Source organism: Paralichthys olivaceus, chromosome 3 (genome assembly GCF_024713975.1).
Source record: "Paralichthys olivaceus isolate ysfri-2021 chromosome 3, ASM2471397v2, whole genome shotgun sequence".
Classification (NCBI taxonomy): Eukaryota; Metazoa; Chordata; class Actinopteri; order Pleuronectiformes; family Paralichthyidae; genus Paralichthys; species Paralichthys olivaceus.
In genome coordinates, this window is record NC_091095.1 from 12945247 (window position 1) to 12968907 (window position 23661).

The window sequence follows — 23661 nt, forward strand, 5'->3', positions numbered from 1 at the left end:
GAAATTGTTTTTTCTCTTAAATCCACAACAAACCACCAGAGAAGCAGCTTCCTTTGACACAAAGGGACTAAAGCTGCCTTTTTATTCATCAATCCATCCACTCATGCTTTAACACGTCCTCACATATATGTTCTACTCACCAAGGTTAGGAGATCCTGATGAGCCGGTCTTCCGGAGAGAATCTCTCTGAGTGGAGAAAATAAAGAAAGGCTGTATTTTTTCATTCTTTCCAGTTTTTAATCAGTTGAGTGACTTGATTTAAAAAAGCCTTAAAACTGCTCACTCCCACTTTACAGGACGAGACTGCTCTCATGGTTAACAAGCAAAGTCCATCCCAAACAGCTTCATATTCAAGAGTGGACAGAGGCATGTAATCTTCAGTACAGCGTCTTAAAAGCATAGGCTCCAAATAGCACTTGAAACTCCCGTCCAAATGTGGTATTATGTCGCTCTGTTGAGAACTATGGGCTCAGATTAGGGTCAATGTGTGTTTGTGCTCATAAAGCAATGTTAACCATCAATATCAAAGTTTGTAGTTGTAAATCCATCATCGTAAACCTGTGGATTCTGCCTGAGGCTGTTTGTGTCTCAAATTTGTGCGTGTATAGAAAATACGTGTGTTTGTAAAAACCTCAATGAATAACATCTACTGACAAATTATATCAGTGATGACATTACAAAAAGACATGAGCAGTCAAATGTGTTTAAAACTAAAGTTTGTATTTAGTATGAACTTTTACCGTTTTGAGCTCTTATTCTGATTTTAATGATCATATCCGGCTTCCAAAATTCTGACAAATGCAAATATTTTCTACACATTTATAAACTTGCATTGATTGTAGTTTTACAAAAGTTGATTTACAACAACAAGCTTTGGAACATGTTGTGACGATAGCTATATAAACTCAAAATCATATTGACCCTAGTTTGAGCACATAGAGGAGATGGAGTGGCAACATATACAATTGAGGCTACACAGAAGGTTCACTTTTAGTCCATACACACCTTCAGAACATGAAGCATGGAATATGTGTTTAAACTAACCAATCAAAAATCATGGATCAGGTTAAGGAAAAGAAAATTGTTGTCTACAGTAATGCTAGATTAGAATTTTGCAATCTCATAGTCATTTGACACTGGTTGATGGGTTGAAAATACTCTTTATATTATGAAGCTATATATTTTTGTGCGACTGATCCACTGTCAGTGCACATGTGAATATAACTAGTCAATGAAGACAAAATAATAAAACACAGGGGAGGTTTAGGAATGAGGGTAACCTCCCTGTAGCCTTAGACCTCGTTTTTCTATGCTCCATTTAAGTGTTTACCTTATTCTTGGTGCTGGTGCACTCACCCAGCAGAGATTTGCAGCTCTTGTGAACGTTCACAGCACAATCTGAAAAAGAGCAGAACAGGAACAACAGGATCAGTGTTGTATTAGTCTTGATAAAACAACTGTACAGTACACAGAGGCAACAGCGGTGGCTTCTGGGCTGAATGTGGATCTGAGTCGGACCAATGAAACAGTAAAGGTTGAGATTTCACAATCAATCCAACAGCAAGAAGGCTGTGATTCAAACAAAAGCCTGGAGGCACAGATTTTTCAGCTGACAATATAGAAAAATATAAAGAAATCACAGAACAATATTCTTATAACAAAGGTTCCATGAGATCGCTGCAGCAGTAACTCAGGCTTCAGTTTACAAGTACATGGCACAGAGTCTCGCTAGCAGGTCAACAGCTGCAGTTTTCTCAATATTGCACTTCACTTTTATCTCCGCTTTTCTGCCTGTTTGGAAAACAAAGCTATTGTTGTCAGGTATAGACGGAGTGACTGATTGTATCTCTACTGATTATTAGAGATGTTTATGGAAACACTTACTCCAGGCAGGAAGTTGTCATTTCCATATTCTACTCAATCAATGAAAAGTACTGGAAGACTTTGTTGAGGGACTAGGCTGGCCAAACAAAACCAGTCATTACTATGCAAAGTCTGATCCCAAACCAACCAGGTGAAACCAGGCTGACGTGGACAAATACACGTGACCTCAGATGCAAAATACATAGACAAACATTCAGAAATGTGTATATGTACTAAAATGAGAGCTGTGATAATACACCCTGATTCTTTCTGCAGACATCGAAAGAAAGAAGCTAACTAACATTTCAATAGACAGGTGAAAATAATATACAAGTTTTTAATCGCATGTTGTTCACATATTAATCCAGAGACAGAATGTCTTGCACCAGATACAAATGAGTCTTCCAAGGAAACCTCATACATCCGGACACCTAAACACTGTTTCCATCATCCAGAAGGCACTATTCACTAACTGAATACTTAAAATTACCACGCAATGAACGTGTCCTAAAGTAAATGTGGGTTTGCAGACACTGGTTTGATTTAAAAGGTCAGTGTGTATGATTTAGGAGGACCTATTGGAAGAAACTAAATATAATATTGAACTAGAATGACCCTCAGAGCACATACCTCCGCCAAAGCTGCACCATATTTCTCATACTCATCGATATCAGGTCCCTAAATGTGCCTGATTTCTTTCATTAAGATCCATGAATCATTCCCGAATCCCTTAGAAATCAATGAAAATGTTGAAAAAAGCCCTATGTCACAATATTAAAGAAAGTGATAAACAAATACCTGAGACAGATTAACATTAAAATGTAATGGGTTCCTGTCTGACTCATAACAGATCCTTCTACCAAGTTTCTTGGAAATCTTTTCAGTTGTATTTGTGTAACCTTGCTGACAACAAACACATAAATCAACAAACAAACAAATGGACAAAGGTGAAACAAAGCCTCCATTGCATATCTGAAATAAATCAATGCATTGTGTGTAATTTACATACATTTTTTATGAAAAAAAGGATCTACATGAATTCATTGATTTTAATTTACTGGTCACTATTTATTTCTCTCACACTTACAGTTTGCTATTTTCTATTTTTTGTGTGGAATGACTGCTGATCCAAGTTAAAAAGGAAAAAATAAATCTATAAATTGAGCAGGAGCTAATACCTGAAGCAAGTAAGCATGACACTTTTATAAACCAACTTCCCCACAAAACTATCTCCCACCCACCCACACCCACACACACACACACATTTGCTATGTAGCATGGGCCAAGAGGCATTATTGGGATTGTTTGAATCTTGTTGACAAAGGCTCTGCTTTTGTTAATGACACAGTGTCAACATGACCCATACTAGCAACTTCCACTAACTGCTGTACAGCCTACTGTAAAGGCTTCTATTGCCTATTTACCTTTTGTGTGTGGGTACAATGTACTGACAAAAACAAAAACTCCTTCCTGTCCATTACAAACATGACACTGAAAGAGAAAGTGTCTGTGTGCAGGTGAATTCAGGAGGGCATACAGTACAGATGAGAGTCCTATATATTATAAAGGATTTTATCATCTTTTGTAAGTTTTAAGATCTAGTCCTTACCAATCTATTATTTACTCTTCATTCAAAATCTCTAAACCAACCCACTTCCTTCTCTTTCTCGTTGGTAATTCATTTTTTATTTCTGACTGTGCTGCAGAAATAGAAAAACAGAAACAGCGTCTGAATTATCCTCACCAGCAGAGTCCTTTGTGTCATGCCCAGCATTACTGAACAGTAGTGCTATCCAAAAATCACAAAACATGTCATATGTATACCTTTTAAGATCTTATTGCATCGCATCAGATGGTCGTTTTTATATTACACTCAGGTTTAAAGCCAAAGAAATATGTATATGTCAATAAACTCATCAGCAGACATGGCAGCCAAACACAGGAAGGAATTGCCAACAGCAGGAAAAGATAAGAGGAAGTAACTGTTAAGGAGATCTGGATAGAATGAAAAAGCTGTGTCATTACAACATCAGCTCAAGTCATCACTGAAGAGCCCAAGCGTAAAGCACTTCTTCTTAGGAATGTGTATTTAAGGTAGTTGTATTCAAAAATAATCAAATCAATCAAAATAAACTTTGCTTATTCAAAGTTAAAAAAAGAACACTATGTTGTCTGTTTAATGATATCACAGATGACTCAATGATGGGAACGAAAATAAACCAACACTGCAATAGAAAAATGAGTCACAATCACAGATAAAACTATACAAAGCTTTGTCATCAGCCCTAAACATATTCAGTGTATTTTGGATGGAGTGGACTCCACCGCTCTTCAGTGAGATAGTCACTTGCTCAAGTCAGCAGCACTGTGGTTAGCAGATGATCCACAGAACACCACCAAAAACCACCATCACATCTGCTGACTGCTCATCAACCTATCACACATGAAGCACACTTATTGACTTCACCGAGTCACTCAGTGAACTAGAAATACAGATGAACTCCAGGTCACCACGGTGATACTTCCTGATGTTTGTCTTGGGCGGTGGAAAAATATGAATATGAAATATGAATATGATAACAAAAAGTAAAGTTTCCACGTGTGGTACTTCTCTTGATCTAGAGAAAGAATGTGTTGCACCATGTTATCTTAAGGGTTGAGGCTGTAATCAACAGAGCACCAGATAGCAATGGCTGGAATCTTCCTAAGAAACATTAACTCATATAACAGGACACTTAGAGCTATGTTCATCATCCAGCTTGCAACACTGTCAAGGGTGTGAAACTGTGCATGAGAAAAGTGGTTTTGCAAGTGTTTTCACAGTTATCACACTAAATGTGTATTTCAATGAACCAATGAACATTTCTTAACTAATGTGATCAGTTTACAGATATAACAATATGTCTCTCCAGAGTATAAACTAGGCCCTGTGTTTTTGACATTTTGAGGTGAGTTCAATAAGTAGGTATGGTTATATTTTTATATCCTGTGGTTTCCTTTCACTTTTCGTGGTACAGAAAATAACCATGTGACACCCCCCTATCACCGTCTGTAATGAATCGAAAAAAAAACCAAGATGAAAACTAAAGCCATTTTTTAAAAGGCATCGCTCTATCGCTGTAGCCTATGCGTAGACGTCTATCCTATGCAGAACCCCATGCCTTATCCTCACGTTCACCTCCCCAAAAATGTCACTACACATTTAGGAGACGCAGACCACAAGAGATGTGATTGGTTCACTTGGTAGCATCACATTTGAGGCAGACCCACTGCCATTTTGAATTGAGTGGAAGGAACGAACATGGACGACGTCTTTATTTTCATCGTTGCAGTTCTTTAAGAAAGGGTCATTGCTCTCCTCAACATTTATCACCTCCAACACTATCAGCTTAATAACACTCGCCATTGTTCTGAAGTAAAGAGACGTCAAGAGAATTTGTAAATAAGCGGACCAGAAACCGGAGGACACTCAACACTCTACAGCCACAAGTGTTTTGGCAGTGAAGTTGAAGCACGACTAACACACACCTTGGTTTATACAGCAACCAAAAACCTGACATCACCTGCTTCCTGTGTGTTCATGCATTCTCTGTAGAAGAGGTTACTTAACTCCATTAGACAAAAGGGACAAAAAACATCAACACTTGGGGCAAACTCTGAAGCAGCCAGCCAAACCATGACATCATCCACTGAAAGAGAAGGAACTGGTGCTCAGGGAGCTGTTGCAATGAAGCGAAACAACTACACCAGTCACATGTCTCACCCATAAAAGAAAGGTCATGGTTACCAGTTAAGACCAGCAGTATAAGCAAAACTTAATAGAGGGGGTTGGGCATATTTAGATCTATGTAAATGCTTTACACTTCCAAGTAGTGATGGGTTTTACATTTCAAAGTACAGATTCCAAATATTTTTTAGTTCCAGGTTCTTTAAATGTTAGGATCTTGTGTCTTTCCTTGTAATATATAAGCTATGTTTTTTACTAATATTAGGGGAAGTTAGTTGAAAAAAATAAGCAATCTGAACAGACCAGTTTGGCACTTTATGCTCTCATTATGACAAGATGATAACCAATCACAAGATTTATTATTTTATTCCCTAAAGGAGGTTTTTCCTCTCCACATTCACCAAAGTGCTTGCTCATTGTGGGAAATGTTGGGTTTCTCTATATTTAATATAATTTTAAGGTCCTGACCTTCTATGTAAAGTGCCTTGAGATAATGTATATTATTATTTGGCGCTATACAAATCAAAAAATTGAACTGAATAGTCAATTGCTCCTCTTCTGATCAGTCTGCTGACTAATCAGGTCAATAGATGAAGTGAAAAGTAAACGACTACCACAGTTGAGAGGTGGAAATCTACTGACAGGCTCTCAGAGGAGACGCTGAGCCAATCTAAATCTTAAATCCAGTCAGGCAAACGCCCCGAGAGTCGAGCATGCTGGAAGGCAAATCAGCGATGCATGGAGGAGTGGTGTGCTAACAGGGTGAGATGGGTGAGACCCAGAGTCAGTGGAGTGGGCTGATAGGCACTAGCAGACCTGCCAAGCACAATTAGCAGCATGTGACCCAGTCAAAGAGAAAACCCAGTCAGGACAGGGAGGTGAGAGGAGTGAGGGGACAGGCTGGACGGTGGACCCCCTCCTCAGCCTGGGCCAGTCCCACTGCTCCATGTTAATGAAGCAGTGGTAGAGGGCATCACCTGCCTGGCTGAGGAATTACAAGAATCTGACACACAGTGATAACACTGTGATCATGGAGTTTCATAACACAGAGCCAGTCAGCTGCTGAGAGTCTGATATAACGGGAGGAGAGCACTGGACACACCGGAGACTGTTACACACGCAGCATCTCACTGTTTCACTGGAAACGTGAATATTATCACTTACACTAACCTTTAATCCTCACACGATAGTATGAGCAACATGTGAGCGGGCTAGCAAAATGTTAACAGCTCAATTCGAGTAAATATCACAACTTATCTACGAAGCTATCGTTAGCCCATGTAGCAATCACCTGTTGAGCTTTAAGCCAAGTCTGCAACCAAGCAGCAGAGATAAACTCGTAAAAAGACAAGTCCAGTGAAACCGAAGGAGAGCTACACAAGATTCAATCACGACGACACACAGCATGAAGGTGCTTTGTTTAGGCAAACATCTACTTTAAGCTAATAGGAGCTAAATGCTTACCCAGCTAGCCTTGTTTTTCAAATAGTAGCGGTTGTGAGCAGGCTAAATGCGCTAGCGTCAAGTGGCTAATAGCTAATCAGCTACATCTTCAGTTTAATACACTTAAGCTAATTTGGGCTTGTTGGCGATGAATATAACAAGTAGCTACGTTTAAAAATCGGATCCACGTGTTAACAAACTCACCCAAACACCCACAGAGGGAGAGAATAACACAAGAAGCGGTTGGTCGGCTACTACTATTACCATGTAGCGGGCTGGCTAGCGGTCAGGTTGCCTGAGAAGTCCCATTGAGGGAAACAACGAGAGCCATCCACCTGATCCCGCTTCACACCATCGCTGCAGCGGGCTGCCTCTTACCGTTCCTCCGAGAGCCCTGTGAGCAACCAGCTGCATCCACAGGGAAGAGTCTTCTACCCGAGAGCTACATCCATTAATCAGTTCGGCCACCGACGATCAGAAGCTCTAAAGTCTGCCACATTTTTTTTGGTTTGGTCCAGTTTTGTGTCCTGCTCTGCACTGGGAACAATCTCTGGCACACAAACGACGCATTCCACAGGCTGCTGGATCCCCACAGGGGCTGGGTTCAAATTAAAGGGACACTCACTGCTTATCTCCAGGCCTGTGTGTGTGTGTGTGTGTGTGTGTAACAAAACACCACAACAAGTGTCAACATTTAGGATAACTAGTGCATTGCCCAATCTCAAGTTGCCTGTTTAATGCTCCAGGGCTACATCATAATTACCCACACAATATACTTAGACAACTTTGTGTTCATCCAACCTGGTTTATCTGCGATGAAGATTGTGCAATCAGGGTTTCTAATTAAATGAATGAGCTTTATTACTGTTTACATGTGTGGCTTTTATATATTTGAATGATTTGCCTTACTTGCAGTTATTTTTCCGACTATTTCAGAGGTCACATGCGTTCTAATTGCAGACAAACAGACAGACAAATGTCTGTGGAATCCATATATGTGGTGTTATATGGAGACTTGCCACAGAGAGCCAGAGTGAGATAGATGTGTTACTGGTCTCTGGTTCATGTCTAACAGAAGCAGAGATGTCTGAATCACCCAGGATGGTCGATGTGGTGCCCTGTGTCTTGTGAAATATACCAGAGCAACTTTGTTTAATAAGCACACCATTAAAAACAATCATACATTATACCCCCCCCCCCCCCCCCCCCCCCTTCCTGGCAGACTGTAAGATCTGTAAATGTTCTGTCCATGACTTTGTTCCTCAAAGAGCACGAGGAGAAAAGAAAAAAAGTTACAGCCATGAGAAAATTCAGAGAAAATGAAACGCAACTAATATAGAGAGCTCTGCTTCCTTATTGGAAACTTTATTCGATGATGGCTTTGCAACTGAATTACAGTAATGCAGTTAAATGTGTCCACGTGATTGTTCACGATGATGAAAAGGAAATACTCTTTTTACAGGAATTTAAAAGCATCACTTTTTGAAATTATGTTCATGCACTTTAATCTGCAGTAGACCAGTAGTCTTTCTTCATGTAATATATGTAGTTTGAACAGATCACACTACAAATACTCATGGAAATTCCTATCACCAGTTTGTCATGTAGTCTGACCTCTTGGATTATCTTTTCTCCACTACTCTAACAGTTTCACGTCTTTCACCGGGTATTACAGGTTTATCAGCTGACCCACAGGCTGCATTGAAGCGGCACAACAGTGACAGGACAGACAAGTCGCTGGGTGTTGAAACGTCCTGTGCAGGTCGTCTCTATGAATGGACACATAAATCTGTGATTGCCTCCACTATCTCAATAAAGAGTTATCATCCAACACACAATAGAAATGTGAGGAATATCTGGAAGAACAAAGTCAAGACATGCTGTTGAGTCACATAAACATCTGTCAGAGGATGGTGATAATACATCAGATAACACATGTAAACAGGGCAGCAGAGTTGTGCAATACAGGACACACACACAGTAATGATGTGACGGGAAAGACAGAACATGGGAGGAGCTGCATCTGTGTTTTTGTATGAAATTCTTCATAGTGTCAAACAAGGTTTGAAGAGGAACTGAAAGAGAACAGCAAGTCGATGTCAGTATGATGAATGTAATTGTCACTGTCTGTGCAATAGCATAGTTGTGAAGAGAAAAGTTTCTATATTATCTTCTGTAAATTTAGTTTGCAACACAACAAAGAAGTCAATGTGTCTATTAAAAGAACATTAAGTCAGAATTAGTGTTCTGCCCCAAAATAAAACCTGTGTGGAGGTTAAGTTTTGTTGGTGTTTGTTTGTTCGCAGGATTACGCAAAAACGACTCTATGATTTCAATGAAAATGTGTGACTAAAGGAAGTTCCCCATTATATTTTGATGAGGATATGAATCAGGGGATGAATCCAGGCCTCTTTTTTGCCTTTCTTTAACATATATGTAAAAAAAAAGACACGTTTAGGGGACTGATATTTATGAGTGTGTGCAATTAGATGCAGATCCAAATGAAAATCCAGCTCTGGTAAATTTAAATGTGGTTTCATAAGAAGACTGTTGGGACAAAGGTATGCGCTCTTTGTGTGACATGTTTGTTTTCGGTTTTACTTTTAAATTTTGTGTATGTGTTCAGCTGTGTTTGCTTGCTTGTGTGCTCTGGTAACTGGGTGAGTGAGCATGCGTGCAGCATCACTGTGCGTATATAGATACGACTTTTGTGTGTGAGCGCAACACCTGTGCATGTGTGTGACATCCTGAGAACAAGCGTGGGTGGGTGTACACCTGTGGCTGTGGTGTTACTCACTCATGCACTGCAGGCCATGCTTTTTCTGCAGGGTCTTGCTGCACAGTGAGCAGGTGGCACAACTGGAAAAAGAGCCTGGCACCAAATAATGCGCACTGCTGCTGCTGCTGCTGCCGCACACTTTCTCTTTGGCTTCCTTCTCTTTGTCTTTTTCTCGGTTCTTACCCTGCAGAGGAACGAGAAGAGCAAACACAGGGGGAGGTTTTTACATTCAAATGTGTGCGTTCTCTTTCATTGCAGCACACAATGGTGGCAGGATATGTAACAGGGTGGGGGTAAGTAGATTAGTGCATTGTGTCTGCAGCAAAACGCACACAGTGTTCACACCTCATTTGGCCTTGTATTTTCTCACACTCTACATTAAAATGTGTTGGTGCATTACAGAATTTTGCATCCTAAATTTAAGTTCTGCCTTAGTTTATTGTTGGGTTTCATATTTAATTTGTTTTTATTTGACCGTGCAGAGAAACATTGTAACAGTTTTCAGGAACTTGATACACACGTGTGCTGCATGTAAGATTTCTAGCAGAGGCTAATTTGCAACCCCTGTCCAATGAAAATATAAGTTAACCAGACCCAGCCAGTGTCACAACCGTTCACCAATCCCCTTATCATCATGGAATTATGATTCAAACTGAAAAATTGGGTTGTTCTAAAACTTTCTTTGTATTTCACGACAGTTTAAGCAGCATGGTACACTGTAAAGTAACAACATGCACCATTTGTCGGGGCTATGGGGGTTTACCTTATCTTTGTTGAAGGAGCCAGTCATCCTGTTCCTCAGAGAGCTAAGAGTCCTCTTCACCTTGGTGCCTTTCTCCACCTTCTCTGTACGATCCTCTTCTTCCTCGTTCCTGGAAGAAGAGGCAGTGAATAAAATGCACCAAATTTTAAGGGAAATATCAACATTTGTGGAAACATCCTCATAGTTTTTTTGTCTTCCAGACATTAGTCATCTTATCTTTGCATTTAATAATCATTGATAGTTACTTAAAATTAATTATTTGATCATCTTTAAAAATGTTTTTTAGGTCTACCAAAGACAGAAGAGTGTTTTTCTTTAGCAAATATGATTTGGTTCTTTGTTGACGAGAGAATTGGCTGGACTGTTTCCATGACAGGAAACCACATTATTGCAAAATCAAGAGCACTGTTGATTACACCTCGATTGGTTTATATCACAATCTGTCATAGATAGATAAACGGATAACTCCACACAAATTTTAAAAATAAAATAAAGATCGAATTTAAAATCTAATCCTGCAGATTCAGTGATGTAACAGTGATGAGGACAGTACTTACTGATTTGAGAGGAACTCATACCAGGTGACATTTCCTGAAACTTTGACATCTGATCTGTTGTTTCTCTGCTTCACTCTGTGAAAACATGTGAATGATTTTAATGCAAAGACACAAACAGTCTGAAGGGCAAATTGGCCGATGAACCATATATACACAGTTAAAAAGTCTCTAAATAACATGCTGTAACCTTATGATAAGAGACAATTAGTGAATAGTGTTAAGTAAAAGTCGACTATAGTTTCGTAGTCTTTTAAGTATATTATCAGCTGGTGATTTTTTTTTCAGATAAAACAAATGCCTGGTCCTCCACAGACCTTTTCTAGGTTTAATAACATAGTGTCAGTGCACAAACAGGCAGATGCACACACCAAATTCATGCATGTGAAAACCATACATTATATAGCCACACACCCACACAGTGCAGTGCTCCCCCTGCGGCCTGCACCGCTGCTGCTGCTGTGAGGACTGAGATGACGTTTGATTAGCAGCAGGAGCAGACAGACCTCCCTCTCCTGTTTACTTACCCGTGGTACAGCTTTAGCTCCTGCAGAACTTTCTGTACCATCAGCCTAAGACAAACAAGACACTGAGGCTGAGAGGGGGCTGCGAGAGGAGGGGAGAGGAGAGGAGAGGAGAGGAGAGGAGAGGAGAGGAGAGGAGAGGAGAGTGCGACTGCTGGGAGCTGGGTGTCAAACTGTGATTTAGAGAAAAATCCTCCCTTGTCTGCTGCGTCCACACAATCGCCACACAAACACACACACACACGCTCACACACACATGCACACACACACACACACACACACAATACACACATGGAGGGGCCATCTAAGGAGCTGGGAGAGAGGACTGTGGGAGGAGAAGGTTGCAGACATATGACATGGAGCAGAAATGTGGAAATGGGGAAAGCCCCTCTGTAACATGGGAGTCGGATCGCTGTACCAGACTATAACAATTTACAACTAAAGAACAGTATGTGCCCTAATGTACTGCACCATTCAAATGCTGCAGGTACGACTTAAACCAACAGTTGCCTCCTGTGACTCAAACCAGAATCGTTTCTTTATTTTTCTCTTCCAAGCATCATCAAACCTGATCTAGACTGAAACATCTTCTACAGATGAAACAGATATTCCACCACATATTCCAGATCAGGAGGGGCTCTGTAAGTAAATGATGATGGTTTAGACTTACATGTGGCTCTGGCCTTCAGTAGAATGCAGGTTTTCTTCAGGGTCAAACTCCTCTGCTACACCAGAGACAGAAGAAAAGGTTAAATAGAATAAAAAAACAGCTGCCTGTGGGGTGAAAAACATACAAACTAACATGACCTCTACATGAAAAACACTCAGCCTCACCTCCTGCTGCCCTTGCGGCCTGTTTGGACGTCTGTACAACACGAGAAATGTGTGCAGCACGGGAACATTCGTCCGTGGCGAGGATCTCTGAGCGGGAATACAGATGTCTGCCAGATGCACCTCTGGCCTGAAAAGATTAAGGAATAAACATAGATGTACAATATCAAACATACACATCCCCTCCCTGGTATTTTAACTTTTAGTTAGAATAACATTTTAAGAGTTGGCAATTCCCATTTTTGGTCACTTAAGAATGTCACTCATTACAGCGGATACCTCCCACACATTTTCAGTGGGAAGATGTCATGTTTGTGAAGTCATCAGCCTTAAAAGATCAGTCTGATGATATTCTACAGTTTTCATGTCAACAACAACAGTGTATCGATATATTTCTGTCCAGTCACAACCTGATAGAGCTTGTGTTTTCCCAATTGTGGTCTAAAACTATTGAAAACACATATATGAGCCACAGCTGTAGGACTGATTAACCAGTTCCTACTATGTGATGAACATGTGCACTGTAGTGAATATATGTCAGTTTCACTTCCTGCTATCATAGAAACTACGGTGGTGCACCATTTTTTTTTCAACAGTTAACTATTTACTCTTACTTGAGTGACATTTATTAAAAATTTAATTCTCATCTATTTGAAGAAATGATGCAGCATTTTGAAATGAAAGTATATATTTGTGACCTGTTATCAATTAGGTTTACTTCTCCTGTGGAGCTGACTGACATATAGACAGGGTGAGGAAGTTGAAAAGTATTCACAAGTGCACTGTGGTTTTTGGTCTTGATGAGATTTGTGGACAGTAACAAATGATGAGAATATCTCCAGCCTTTTCTATTTAGTATAGTCTGTCACTGTTCTTTATTACCATGCTGGTGACCCTGGCTCTGGGACAGGGAACCCTTGGGCTGGGCTCATCTATCTCCTCCACAGGACAGTTGGTGCAGCTCTGTTGCTGGGTGGGCTGGAAGAGACTATTCTGTCTCTCCTCGTCATCGTCTCTCTCACCATCACTGTCCATGGCCATGGTGTCCAGACTCAGTCTGCCAACACAGTAACAAACACACTTTGAGCTTGTCTTGGTGTTTGGGCGCATTGTTCATGTTCACAGCCCAAAGTTGACAGCATTATTTTAGAAACTGTGAAAAACAATCAACCAAACCACCAGTACTGTTAAATAGCACAGTGGGAGAAGAGGTAATGAGAGTCACTACAAGGGATTCTGTGGGACACTTAATTGAAAAGTCGTATTCAATTATCTTGAAAAAATACATGAAGGAATTAAAGTAATTAACAGCTATTCATCTCTCTATCCCTCCATCTATCTTCATCTATCTTACCTCCTCCCCAGGTTAATGGGGGACACAGGGACACCCCAGCTGTGCCGTCGAGACGTTGACATAGATCTGACCAGGGTGGGAAAACTGTCCTCATCTGGCTCCCCTTCGAAATCCATGATGGGTTCCATCTCGACTCCCTCTGATCCTGTTCTTCCTTTTGCTGTTTCCACTGATCCCAACAGTCCGTTTAGATTTATTGTCACACTAAGCCCGACTGCCGGATCTGAGGAGTCTCCGCTGTCAATGATACAACCTGACAGTATCCTAGGACTAAGCTGAGTGACCACAAAGTGATGAGGTGCCTCTGCAGGCTGTTTATAGAGGGGCAGTGATGGTGGGTGGACCTGAGGGGAGGGAGCGCTCAGAGAAGTCTGTACAGGTATGTTGATGGGAGGAGGGTCTGAGTTTAAAAACACCAGTTGGCCAACAGTGGAGGTTTCACTGGTGGACTGTATCACACGTATGTCTTCCTCCAAGTCTTTAAAGTACTCAGAGTCTCTGAGGGAGGAGCTCAAGCCCAGCAGCTCTTCAACGCTGCTGCCCGCCTCCACGCCAGGGCAGTCGTAGTCACTGACTACTGAACACGCATCCTGTGTAGGTCAGCCAGGGAGGCAGAATATGGCCATGGAGATTTTTTTTAAAGAAACAGGGGAGAGAAAAAAAGAGAAAAGATATGAAGAACAGAGAAAAGATACACACAGAGCACAGAGAGGCATCCCTTTTATTTTGTCTAATTTTAAGACGAAAATATATCTGAGCTGTGACACTGTTTACACAAAAGAAGTTGGTAAACCTTTCAAGTAAAGGACAAGTAAATTGCCACTTGACCATTCAAGTGACGTTTCACAGGTATCAGACTGCTTACTATGTCCGCCATCATGGCCCCAGCTGGACTTGTACTGTCGATAGTTTTTCAGATGTGTATTAATCAGTAAAAATTATTGGATAAGTAAAATTTTGACGTGATGGTCAAGAAATCCAACTTATGGTACTTCAGTCAGTGACCTGAATTTGTATGCAATCCATGTAAGAGTCAAAATTTTTTCAATTAAAAAAAAATGCAGACCTCAGTCCAGTGATCATCAGTGTCGTTAGAATTTATACACTTAAAATATCCACAGCAAATTTCATGGTAATCTATTCCACAGTTGACAAGATTTTCCACTTAAAACTGCAAATATTAATCCAAGAGGGGCCCTATGAAGGGATCACCAAAAAGCCTTAGGAAACATCTGGGAACAAGGAATGTCTGCGCTGAGTTTCATGCCAAACCATCCAACCAGTGTTGAGATCTTCCAGTCTGACTAAAGTGGCAGAACAGCTGACAGACTGATGCTGAGCCGTGCTTCAAGTATGGGTAAAACAAAGACAGGGAAAAATTTGAAAATGAACACAACCCAAATGAAGAATATAGAGTTTTACCTGGTCGTCACTGGTGTTACCAAAGAATATGTCCTCAGCGATAGAGGCAGGTGAGAGTGAGGAGCAAGAGCCTTTCCCACTGGGAGCAGCAGGCTGGACACTCAGCTGGGCACTGGGAGGCCCACAGGGTGGACTACATGGCTTGCACTCCGATGCTGGAAGATAATGGATGTGTTGTTTGTGAGTAATAAAAAGGACCACAAGGAGCAAAACTAAATAAAAGAAGATCAGATGTAGCTGGTTTCAGCACCTGTGTATTCTATCTAAGCGATTTTTGTGTATGATGGAATAAAAAGCTGAGAAGCCGCCCCTGCTCCAGCCTCACACTGAAAGCTCCTTTACATTTCCATTGCATAAACAGATTTCTTGATTCACATTATGCCACAAACCACAGTCACCACTGGCAACTGCTCAGTGAGCCAGCATTAGTCTCCATGTCAGTGGTGGAGAGCCAGAGATTATTCACCCACTGAGCCTGCAGTGGCCTGAGAAGCTGCTTGCTTAATATGTAATAATGGGTATGAGCCATATGAGGGAGATGTATGGTACAAAGGTTAACTGAGTTTAGTGATACATATGTGAGGTTAAAAAGTGAATCAATTAAACATTTCTTACCTAAGGAAAATAAACCTGTCAGTATCTTGTGGTGTGTGAAAGCCTGTTAAGACGTCTGAGTGTATGTCATGTTCAGTGTTTGGGTTTCAGCTGTATCTGGGGAGGGGAGATCCTCAAACGACAGGTTACATAACCCCCCTTTCATAAGAGACGCCTCCTGTGAACCCTCAGCCGAAGCCAGCCTGGCTCCCCAGGGCCTGACTCAACTCTCCTTCAACACACTGGTCCAGGTTCCTTCCCTTTAGTGAAGGTTCATCTCCTAATGTTATCAAGTATGTGTCTACCTGTTATTTCAGTGAGGAACTGAGGAGTGAATGGGGGCTGGACACGAGGAGGCACTGCATGGTCGACCTCTCTGGACCACAGACTGTGTATAAAGAAGAAACTTTCACGATCAGAATATGAAGCCAAAATATCCCATATATTAACAAAAACATCTTTCACCTATGACATCATTTGGATCAACAGTCTACACAGTAGCGATGAGGGGATGGAGCCGCGGTATCAAGGTCCTGCCGATAAACGCTCTTGACCAATCACGAGTCAGTCTCAGCTGTCAATCATGATATTTCGCCCCATTTCTATAGGAACAAATAACTAATTAAAAACTAAACTTATCAGAATATGAACACTTTGACATCATTGCGATAAAAACTACCTAAATGACAAGAAACACCTTTGAGAAATATGCATTTGACCTGTATTTCGACATTTTAATTTGGTCCATGTCCCATCTGATAACAAGGAGGAGGCAGGGTTTATGACCTGTATTGTACCTGATTACCTGTACCTGTATAAAATCTATGTCTCGGCCTGCAGGTAAATCATTGTGGGGCCAAAAAAGAAACAGAAACATCCACCTTTTTTTGCTCTTTCGATCTAAATAGTTTTTTCTCCTTTAAAGATGAAGTAATTTATCGTTCCACCACTTGGGCTCAAAGTAACTGGCTGCAAACACAACATTGATATCTTCAACTTTCTGGGTGGAACATTGGAAATCATTTGGAGTAAATTTCTTCCACCGGACAAATGTAAGTCGAAGATTCACACTCTTTTAGCTCCACTTTGGTCTCCACCACCTCTGCAAACCCAAGCAGTCATTTAATAAGAATAATAATAAGAGCAGCTTTAAAAACTGTGAAAATCTTAATTAACTATGCTAATCTCTGACGTGCAAATTGGACCCAATGTCAAACCTCTCTGAGCTCAATTCTAAGGCCATTCAAAACTCACATCACAGACCAATAAAGACCAATTACTTCAGCAACTGACCTGCAGCGAGAGCAGCACTAAATAAGACCACCCATCACTAACCAGCCCCTAATCAATGTAAATATATTAGGGGCTCAGTTGATGATGACAGCACAACTTAGAGGAATTCAACTCCTCCTTTTTCCACAAACTAAAAGTAAAACCATCAACAAGTAAGTTGGAAATAAGAGAGCAATTGAGCAATTGAGCTTGATCCATATTCTGAAACTAAGATTTTTCCAACTCACACTTCATTATATTCATCTGTATCTGTGATCTTACCATCAAACTCAAGTGGAATTGTGCAGAGAGATAAAATGCAGACAGGCCACACTCTGAGTCCTGCACCATGTCACCATCCACTCCCCTGTGCAGCGCAGCAGCCACAGATAAACACAGCGACAGACACACTGTAGATCTATTTTCTATATTACTAAATCACTGGCTGTGTGGCAGTGTCCTCACTGGAGGGGGAGTGCGTTTGCATCCAAATCCCTCTTGTGTTAAGAGTAAACTTAGACACTCGGTACAGACACTGCAGCGGCTGCTTGTTGCTGTAGAGCTGCTGTAGCCTTTTATGGTTGGCCTCTCATATCTGCTAATACATCACACAAGGATGAAACATTAGTGAAGCTGCGTGTGTGTGTGTGTGTGTGTGTGTGTGTGTGTGTGTGTGTGTGTGTGTGTGTGTGTGTGTGTGTGTGTGTGTCCATAACTATTCTGGCACTGTCATACTCACAGTCAGCTGTTTTCCCACAGTTTGGCTTCACATAACAAAGGATGGTCTGCAGCTAAAACTAATGACGATTATCACCTGATTAATCAATGACTTTAACAACCTGCTTAAAACTCTTTCAATTAATTAATCAATATGTAGTCAGTATTATACTCTGTTTATACTTTATATTGTACTCTTCTTTTCCAATACATTTCAGTATATTTCCTTTAACATTTCATTTTATTCACATTTTATTACTATTTCCACAACTGTAACAGCAGGATAGTCAAAGAGAAAATCTCTCTTTTGTTGCTCCACAGTTTTGTCTCAGTTTTATGCCATTAAATGTTTGTGTGTATTTTTTCTGGTTGATATTGATGTTTTAAAGATGGAGGGTTTCATACATGTATGTTGCACAAATTGCTAAATCTTGATTCTGGGCTAAATAACTAGAACTGACTTGACTTGGCATTGTCAAACAGATGATCGAAAAACCAGCCACTATACTGAATATATGGAACTGATGTTGTTTTATTTGACTGGATAATGTAAAACCACAGACGATCGCAAACCAAATAGCTGTAGTTTGTTTTTTCTGTAAAAATGTTGTCTTCAAATTGTCTTTTAAATTATTGAACAGTTTTGTGCTTTTGCTATACCTGAAAAAAAGCAATTCTAATGAGTCCTATGAAAAAAGTACTTTTACATAGAAGCATTAATTATGCAGATTGCAAGTCATAAAATTGTGCCTGACAATATGTGACACCTTTTGTGTTCAGTATTTTGATGGGTCATGTGAAAAGATGGACAAATGTGGCGAGAAGGAAACGAGGGCACGTGTTTGCCACAAAGAACGTTGTCAAAGCTGTGTGACAATCACAAGAGGAACCTGACATCATATGATACAGTCAGTTGATTATTGACATATTATATTATGAGTTATTACCATGCACATAGATTTGAACAGATGTGCTCCCAACACAGCAACTGTTTGGCTGAAGGTCATGGTGACCATAGAGTACCTGTATTGTTTGTATCCACGTGTGTGTGTGTGTGTGTGTGTGTGCAAACAGCACACAGAGGCTGTTAGATCTGAGGATGAAGCACAGATCAGAACCGCTGTCATCTCCTAGATCATCTTTGATCACACATTTGTGTGAAGCGCCGAGCTCACACAACTGAAGCTTCTTCCATGTTAGCTGCATGGGAACAGAGAGCATGAAGTACCTCACAGTCTGAGTTATAGAGCGAGATAAGAAGGAAAGATGAACAGAAAAAATGAGCTGTTGCTTCTATGGTTTGTTGAAAGCTAAAGTCTTCTTTTCTCAGAGTTTACTTAACTGTAAAATCAAACCAATGCTGCACCAAACCTTTAAAAACTCTCTATTTAGGCTTCTACATGTGACAGTAGCAGCACTAAAGACACAGCATGAGGAACTTCAAATAGATACTCAGAATATTAAAACGGGGACTTTTGTCCTTTCTCAGCTCTTGAAAAAACATGGCCAGGTTAGGAATGACTTTTTAAACTTCACAGCAAACTGTTACTCAACGTGTGCACTTATCATTCACCACAAACCCCAGCCAGGTCAAAATGGTCAACAAAATCTCACGTAACTGAGTTACAGACTGAGTTAAAGAAAATGAACAGAGCCAAGAGACACATATGACACAGCTGCAACATCCTCAGGTCACATCCAGGCCACAACATCTGGGCGTCTGCTTCTCTCTATCCAGCTCTTTCCTCTCAGCCTCTAAAACCAACTGTAACCAAATAAAAGCAGATTTTCTCTCGTACCTCTCTTAAAGGACCATCTCTTCATCCAGAGTTTGGAGAAGGAGGGCCAGGAGTTGTTGAGAGGGGAGTCCGCCATAGCAGCAGCGCAGTGGGGAGGCCAGCTGGAACTGGAGCTGGCTAAACACTGGAGCTCTGGCACCGAGCGAGAGGAAGGCTGGGTGACGAGGGGGGTGGGGGGCGATGGAGAGAGGGAGGAGAGTGGAGAAAGAGTGAGAGAGAGAGACAGATAGAAAGAGAGAGTACAAGGCTGGGGTCAGGGATCTGCTGTTGGTTGGGGATTACCTCCCTGAAGACTCCAGTGGAGAGAAAGAAAGAGAGAGAGAGTAGGAAAGGAGGGAAAAAAAGGGTGACAGTGGGAGGAGAGGTAGAATGAGACGGAGGAATTAAAGATGAAGGGGTTTTCTTTGGACATGCTGATAAAGTTTGTCCAAATCAACATTCAGTGGTTTATTCGCAGTTTCAGGCCTCAGCTTCAGGAACAACAACTAAAAACACTGAAGATCTGTCCTGTTTTTGGACTAACTCTATGTTTTTAAATAAGAAGGCTTTGAATGATGCTGGCCACTCATTGTATATTAAGTTTTGTTAATTCTGCCTCGCCGTAGATACAATCTGCCAGGATGCAGAACTCATAGATTTAAAGTCATTTATCCCTGCATCTCAATTTAAATTACTCCTGGTGATGTTATGGCAAAAAGTCACAGTATAATTCTGTGAGATGAGTGGAATGACATGCGATCAGAAATGGGTTTTTGGGCTGACACACAAGTTAAACATGAGCTAAGAAAGGTAGATAATGTGCATTTGGATTGTAGAATGAATTCTTTATTTTCAGTTTAGAAATGACTGTTTTAAGGAAACTGAAAAAGAGAAGTACATGCAGTGCAAGTGTCGGGCAATGATACGTGCTGTTGTTCTTCCTATTCTGAGTCACCATCCCGTCTTCTGTTAAACGCTCGAAAATGCAAAATGTCTTTTAAGTATTGGGTTGATCCGTGCACAGGAGAGGACGTGTCTCTCACTGCTCCAGCTACTACACACAGAGGCTGAGAGCTGCTGCAACCATTGTGCTCCTTAATTTGCACCAGTGTGATCACGGATGACTGTCAAGATCAGCTCGCTGCACATCAAGTGGAAAAGTCTACTAACTTTCCCACAGACAGGGGGAAGAAAAACACTGGCACAGAGAGGAAGAGTGGAAACATCTCAAAAAGCAGCAGAGCAACTCACATTTCACACCGTGTTTGAGCAAATGCAAAGAAAGAACCAGGCCCTGGTGTGGAGGGTGTGCACAAAGTCAGACTCTACTTACATGTGATGGTAGGTAACAGGTGGCTGCATTCGATTCCTTTATATCTGAGCATCAGAATAAAACCAAACAGAGGAGAAGAGATGGTTGAAGCTCTTGTGGCCTGACAGTGCTGTGTGAGAATGTTGACTCCGTCCTCACACTCAGAGCTGAAGCAGCAGCCAGCCACAGGATCTCAACCCCGCTTCCTCTTTTTCTCCGACTGTGCAGCTGAAGGAACAAAGCGACGCTGACTGACTTTCACACATCACTGCAGCTTTGAAACCCATGCGCAGTGGCACCTCCTGGCTCAGCACTAATGCCCACTGGAAATGCAACTGTAGTTTTCAAGCAGAGTCGTCATTGGACAATGAGAGAACAGGATTATTGACCTTTGACCTCACAGACTCTGTCAGATTGTCTGACACTCAGGCAGCGTGTGTAGTCTTACCTCATGACTATCGTTAGTCTGAGCTGCAGGATTGAGTTCTTCTCGTCTGCATGTTTTGTGGCTTCACTCATCTGAGGTCGGAGAAACAGAGTCAGAGCGGAAAGACGTGTTGTTGGTGGTTTCAGTCTGAGCGTAACTTCTCAATCACACCCATTAATTGTGTGAATTATGTATGAGCTGGCGTATTCCCCTGAAACACAATTCACACTCAAGTGAGTGTGAAAAACAAAGATTTGGAAGACGCTTACTCAGATGGTTAGAGTGTGGCACTAATAACGCTAAGGTTGTGGGTTAAAACCCCATAATGGCATTTAGTTTGTAAGAAAGAACCTCCCAGTGCCAGCATTTGCACAATGGACAGCTGCATCCTTTTCTCTGACATGATAGAAATATTGTGCGCAGCAGTGGCTGGGGAGGTAGGGGGGTTGTCCACTAAGCAGAAATAAATAATTACAGTCCATTTACAGAGTGTGGCGCTGTCTCATGAAACACACCTGAGTGATAGTGGACATGTAGTATGTTGCTGTCCATGGGTTTTGCAGTGAACAGTTAATTCAAAAATACAACACATATATTCTTATTCATCCTGTACAATAATAGTTGTATATAATGTAAGAAAGTGAGGCTGACCACCGGGAGAGGGAAATGAGGGGCAAACACAAACTCTCAAGGTGACTGTGAGCACAGTTGTGTAATGAGATCAATTCAGCAGCCCACACTCAGGAGACTGTGGACGAGCTACGATGGTGAATCGTGAGTGTGATAACACGAGAGCTGGAAACAAGTTTGGAACAGCTGCCAAATAAATGTGGGGTGCAATATAACAAAGCAGAGTGACATAAAATGGAAAGACTACATTATTAAGTACATTAAAACCTACAATACTTTCATTAAAAAAAAAATTCCTCTCTCTAGTCTGTATTTCAGTTTTCTTCAGTCAGATCATAACAATCTGTCCTACGCTAATAAAACCGTATATTTGTTAAAGGGTGACATGCGTCATGTGACTTCTGGGGACCAGCCTCAGTTGATACTTAAAAAAGAGCAAGACGACGCATTTTCTCCAATAATTTTATTCATAATTTTAATATAAACAGTTAATTGTTGAATAATTTACACACAGCAAGATTTTTATTTTCATATCATTGCAACATTTTCTGTACATGTCACTACTTGACTCTCCTTTGAAAACATAGAAAAAATAAATTGTCAAGCGTTCATTTAGTCATGGCACATTTTTGATCCTGTACAATATGCATGTATTTCTGTGTATCTGTGTGTGTGTGTCGAATATGTTGATTTCTGTGATACATAAAGATAATGGCACATTTGGATCCAGTGTGAGGGATGAAGCGATCTCTGTGGGTTGTTGCGGGTTCAGGGGGAGTTTGGACTGTACATACACACATATACACCTGTCTGCATACACACTGATGTCTCAACATAATGTATACACAACATATCCCAAAAAATTAATACATCAGCATTTTCATCGGCAATAAAAATGACACTAATAAAAGAGGTATCCTGCAAGACTACACACAGCATTCTGGGGGAGGACCACCTATGTGCACCGAGGAGAGAAAGAGACTTGACGGACACACAGAGGAGGGAGAGGAGGAGGAAGAGGAGCAGCGAGACAAAGAAAGCCGTGGAAAAAAGACTTCAACTGAGGACAACAAAGACACAACTCCACCGATTTAAACGACGTACAGCACAGGGAACAGGATAGAGACAAGTAGAAGGTACTGGTGTGTAAACTGGAGCAGACCACTGGACTGACGAAGAGTCAAGAAGAGGCTGCGTCTCCTCAGATTTGTCTTCTAACAATCAGGGTCACCACACGTGCAGCAACACCCTCAAAATCACCTCTGTCTGTCTGTCTGAGGCCAGCAGCGTCTCTCTGCCTCATCAATAACACAAACAGGACGAGTTCTTCTGCACTCCTGACAGAAAGTACTAAATTCATTTACAGCCGATTTACACTCAGCCTCCTCCACGGAATAGTTTGACTTTCAGAGGAAAATGGTTGTTTACTGCAGGAAGCAGATAGAGATGATACTCTCGTGTTCATCCACTAAATATAAGATGCAGCCAGCAGATGGTTAGCTTAGCTTAGCAGTAATCAGTGGCAGATCTAGGATTTTTCCATATCAGGGGGAATAACGGGGCCACAATTTATACAGAGGGGCCAATTATTAAGCGATTGCACAATTCAGATTGATTCAGTAAGGTACACATTTAAGTACTTCCTTGTTTACTGTTAGATCTACAGCTTTG

General features: G+C 41.1%; 1 protein-coding gene across 6 annotated transcripts in view; it reads right to left on the reverse strand.

The window, feature by feature from the left end:
• arhgef18b (rho/rac guanine nucleotide exchange factor (GEF) 18b) overlaps positions 1-21472 on the reverse strand; it is a 43325-nt gene extending 21853 nt beyond the window's left edge. The window contains exons 1-12 of one of the 6 annotated variants that reach the window (XM_020081134.2): positions 21382-21472; positions 20955-21268; positions 15261-15415; positions 13839-14428; positions 13367-13541; positions 12488-12614; positions 12324-12378; positions 11133-11207; positions 10576-10684; positions 9831-9996; positions 1331-1398; positions 141-186 (exon numbers count right to left, since the gene is read on the reverse strand). In XM_020081134.2, coding sequence (XP_019936693.1) covers positions 141-186; positions 1331-1398; positions 9831-9996; positions 10576-10684; positions 11133-11207; positions 12324-12378; positions 12488-12614; positions 13367-13541; positions 13839-14428; positions 15261-15415; positions 20955-21006 — 1618 coding nt within the window. In that variant the 5' untranslated portion in view covers positions 21007-21268; positions 21382-21472. Of the gene's footprint in view, positions 1-140; positions 187-1330; positions 1399-9830; positions 9997-10575; positions 10685-11132; positions 11208-12323; positions 12379-12487; positions 12615-13366; positions 13542-13838; positions 14429-15260; positions 15416-16159; positions 16243-19642; positions 19929-20954; positions 21269-21381 lie in introns of those variants that run through there. The other 5 variants (XM_069522011.1, XM_069522010.1, XM_069522012.1 and 2 more) reach the window with 5 other exon arrangements.
• Positions 21473-23661: the final 2189 nt, after the last annotated feature.